The 4371-nt window shown below is 36.4% G+C and overlaps 1 protein-coding gene across 1 annotated transcript; it reads left to right on the forward strand.

The window, feature by feature from the left end:
- The first annotated feature begins 334 nt into the window (after window positions 1–334).
- LOC149153467 (fructose-1,6-bisphosphatase, chloroplastic-like) lies at window positions 335–3537 on the forward strand. Its single transcript, XM_089438831.1, has 4 exons — window positions 335–872; window positions 2128–2352; window positions 2572–3084; window positions 3200–3537. The coding sequence occupies exons 1-4, from the start codon at window positions 399–401 to the stop codon at window positions 3269–3271; spliced, it is 1284 nt and encodes a 427-aa protein (XP_089294957.1). The 5' UTR covers window positions 335–398; the 3' UTR covers window positions 3272–3537.
- The last annotated feature ends 834 nt before the right edge of the window (window positions 3538–4371 follow it).

Genomic DNA, 4371 nt, shown 5'->3' on the forward strand with positions numbered 1-4371 from the left:
TCTTCATGTATGTATGATGTTAAACAACAATGCCAACTTGTACTGTCAATGAAAAGATAAAAAATATATTGATTAATTACAATGCAATAATGCACTACAATGAAAGCCTGGGCAACGAATTTCCACTCCTCGCTTCAACCGTCATCAACTATGGCTGACGTGCATTTGGAGCCAATTAGTTTTCTAAACTTGGACAAGATAACGCAGCAATCATCTAAATCGTGACATGTGATATCATGGAATAATAATCAAACAAATATCAGCCATTCGACTGCACCCCCTTTTTATTATCCCCAAATTTTATCTTCCAAATTATTATTATTTTGTATATTGAGCATTCATCCACTCGATCGAACATATTTCCATACCTTCATCACCAACGTCTGAGCAGAGCAGCCATGGCGACTGCATTCTCCTCCCATCTTCTAATCTGCAATTCTTCTTCTGCTGATTCATCCCAGGCAGCAGCCACTGCCAGCCTCAGCTATATCACATCCTCATTATCATCTTCATCAATATTTTCTGCAAACATTTGGCCACAGAAAAAGAATGTGTTGAGTACGAAGAGACCATTTTGTCCAAGGGCCACATTGGCTTCGGACAAGGCCACCAAAACACAGGAAGAGAAGCAGCAAAGGCCGAAGAAGAAGGGAATGTATGATATAGAGACTTTCACTAATTGGTTACTGAAACAAGAGCAAAGTGGTGATATAGATGGTGAACTTACTGTTGTCTTATCAAGTATTGCATTGGCCTGCAAGCAGATTGCTTCCCTGGTGCAAAGAGCTGGAATATCCAATCTCACAGGTCTCCAGGGTGGAATGAATGTGCAGGGGGAGGATCAGAAGAAGCTAGATGTTGTCTCAAATGAGGTTACACTGCCCCTATCATTTTGCTAATCTTAGTAATTGTTACCAGAAAGTAAAGTAGACTAATATGAAATTCTGTAACAATTGATCTGTTATTCTTTGATCAAAGAAATTTGCAGTATCAAACTCTCCATAGTCACCTTATAGGGATAACCCAGTAACTGAGAATTACAGTTTACAGGTTTGAGATTTGTCCCAGCTCATATTTATTCCAACTAAAGTTGCACTCTGGTAAACATCTATAAGCATGGATGTTTCACATAACAATTCTCTGTTCATCAATGACAATCCAATTTCAAATAAGCAGCAGGCAAGAACTGGATTGAAACCAGAAGAAAATGTCCACAGACCGTTATGAATGCTGTGGACATAGAAAATGATCCTCTGCTATAATGGGAAAATTTAATCTCACTTGAAAGATAACGATTGCAATATAAACAAACATATTCAACAATGGTTATATAAATAAACATCTTCAACAGTGGTTTGTCCTAAGCCAGATGCTCTGTGCAGGATATTTCATAAATTTGAATTATATTATAACTACATTTCTTACTTGGTCAAAACTTTTTTTTGAATGTCAAAGAATCTTAGCTCAAGTGGTTTGGTGAAGCTGCCTGAGCTCAAACCTTTCAGAGACATGTTGAGACATCATTAGAAATTACCATTCTCCATAAATTCTCGTTCAGGATTTAAAAAAAAACCTCTCTTTGAAACAATTACAGTCCTTTGTTTTATGATGAAGCAATTACCATCTATTTTGGACTTTACTAGACTTCGAAGAGCTTCTTAAACGTTGTAAAGACTGTCCATGAATATATATTTTGATATTGAACCAGCCAAGTTCAGGGTTGAGATCCTTAACTCCATGCACCTTAGCCACTTATGTTTACACGTTGGCTTCGGAGGTTGGCAATGGGCATGGGCATGGGCATGGGCAGTTCACATTTTTTCCCTAATCGTTACAGTTCATGGGGTCACATTTTCCCTCTTAAGGTTCCCTTGCCTCTGCTTGCCCTGAAGGGAGGGAAGGACTTATCCATTAAGGTCTCAAATTACTGAGTAGACTATTGTAGAGAAAGAAAATTCACCCAAGACTGCTAAAGAACCCTTTTCCCATAACAAGGACAATCTGGAAGGTCCAATATTTATCTGGAAAGGAAGAAATATATACAGTAATGCTTCCCACACATGATGCTCCAACCAACATTAATATTATATGAGAATATGTACTGAGGAGAATAATTTTGATTTGCAGGTATTTTGCAGTTGCTTGAGGTCAAGTGGCAGAACAGGAATTATTGCTTCGGAAGAAGAGGATGTTCCTGTGGCTGTAGAGGAGAGCTACTCTGGCAACTACGTTGTTGTCTTTGATCCACTGGATGGTTCCTCAAACGTTGATGCAGCTGTCTCCACAGGGTCTATTTTTGGAATTTACAATCCTAATGACGAATGTATTGTCGACAGTGACGATGATAACGAGGTACCTGTTTTTTAAATCTTCCAGAGGAAGGAAGGAAGTCCCCTCTAAGTATAGCTTGTATTCACCAAGGTCTCAAATGGAATGGAATTGAAGAAAAATATGTTATGGATCAAAGTCTGAATTAAATCAATTTGGTCTGAGTGAGTGGGTGTTAGCAGCTGCATAATAATTTGTTCTTCTGATTTAATTTTGTGTTGGTTGTTGAATTGAATTGGGCAGCTTGGTCAGGTGGAGCAAAGGTGCATTGTGAATGTGTGCCAACCAGGGAGCAATCTGTTGGCTGCAGGGTACTGCATGTATTCCAGTTCTGTGATTTTAGTTTTATCAGTGGGTAAGGGGGTTTATGGCTTTACTTTGGATCCCATGTATGGTGAATTTGTAATGACCCATGTAGACATAAAGATTCCTAAGAAAGGAAGCATCTATTCCTTCAATGAAGGCAACTACCAGCTGTGGGATGACAAGCTAAAAAAGTACATGGACGATCTCAAGAATCCTTCTCTTCAGCCTTCTGGGAAGCCTTACTCTGCTCGTTACATTGGCAGCCTGGTGGGTGATTTCCACAGGACTCTGTTGTATGGTGGGATCTATGGATATCCTTCTGACAAGAAAAGTGTCAATGGGAAGCTCAGACTTCTGTATGAATGTGCTCCAATGAGTTATCTAGCAGAGCAAGCAGGTGGTAAAGGATCCGATGGCCATGAAAGGGTTCTCGACATACACCCACAAGAGGTCAGTTGCAGTTCCATTTAAATATAAAAATAGCTGATTGACTTTCTGACAATCATTCAACATCCTTTCTTTGTTTACTTACTAGTCTCTGACGATCCATTCATGCCTGCAACAGGTTCATCAAAGAGTACCTTTGTACATTGGAAGTGTTGAAGAAGTTGAAAAGCTGGAAAAATATTTAAGTTGATTTTCCATATAAGCGGCAGCTAAGCTTTGTTTCAAATCTTCGTATGCAATGTTTGTGTTTTATTCCTGAGATTTTCTGGAAGGAATATATGCAGGGCTTCATAAGTAAAAGCCATTTATTGTTGAAGTGGAGTATTAAAATTATGATTTTTTTATCCGAAGTTTTTGTTTCAAGTTGAGCACAGGAGATTATCCATGGCGTAATGGTAAAGTGCTAATGCTAAGTCCAGATGAGGGAGTCTAATAAAATTATGTTTTATATTTTAATTTGTTTAATTTTCCATATGATAAAACATATTTGTACATTGCATGTGAGACCGTTGTAAATTTTCATAGGCAATCTTAACTTCTCTCATAAGATTGGAATAAATGAAATCAATTAATCTAAGCTTTAGTTATAAGATATTAATTCATCATACATATAAATGTAGTAATATTAACCAGCATAAATGCAGCAACATTAACTAATTCTGAGGTATTCAGTGATTATAAATGCACAAAAACCCAGATTATTTATATCCCAACATAATTTATCATTGTTATCAAAACAACAATAGAACTAAAGTGAAAGATTAAAAATAAATAGATAGTGAAAATTAAAAGGTTTTATTATATATATATGAGAGAAAAATTAATTTTATTATAATAATAAAGTCACAATGGTAGATAATATAGACCATGCTAGTCTCTTCCATAAGACCAAAGACAAATCTAAACAATCTTCATCAAAACTATTCATTGTTTGAAAATATATCTGCAATAAATAAAACATGTTCATCTACACTTAGTCTAAAAAAATTTCATTAGCTTGTAATGTTTACATATAGAATTTCTAAAAAAAATTCAACTTTTGTATTATTAGAAAATGTAAATATAGTCTTCCCAATAAGATTCAAAAATTGGGCCCGTCAAGGGTAGTTCAAGTGGTTGGGGAGTGATAATGTTGTCTAACTCGGTTCGAATCCTAGCTAACCTTGCTCAGTAGGTTATTTTATTAGGTTAGAGGGGTTTTTATTGGTAGCAATGCTATGTGATCCTTGGTGGTACCAATAATTGTATGTTCTAGTTACCAATTTCCCCTCTCATACCAAAAAGAAAAAA

The sequence above is a fragment of the Pinus tabuliformis genome, chromosome 9, assembly GCF_031772625.1.
Source record: "Pinus tabuliformis cultivar Carrire ecotype Pingquan chromosome 9, CPIR1, whole genome shotgun sequence".
Lineage (NCBI taxonomy): Eukaryota > Viridiplantae > Streptophyta > Pinopsida > Pinales > Pinaceae > Pinus > Pinus tabuliformis.

Bases quoted from the DNA above. Each gene is read 5' to 3' on its own strand.
- LOC149153467 (XM_089438831.1), top strand. From the start codon at position 399: ATGGCGACTGCATTCTCCTCCCATCTTCTAATCTGCAATTCTTCTTCT. The intron at 2,353-2,571 runs GTACCTGTTTTT...TGAATTGGGCAG, and splicing joins ACAGTGACGATGATAACGAG to CTTGGTCAGGTGGAGCAAAG. The intron at 3,085-3,199 runs GTCAGTTGCAGT...TGCCTGCAACAG, and splicing joins TCGACATACACCCACAAGAG to GTTCATCAAAGAGTACCTTT.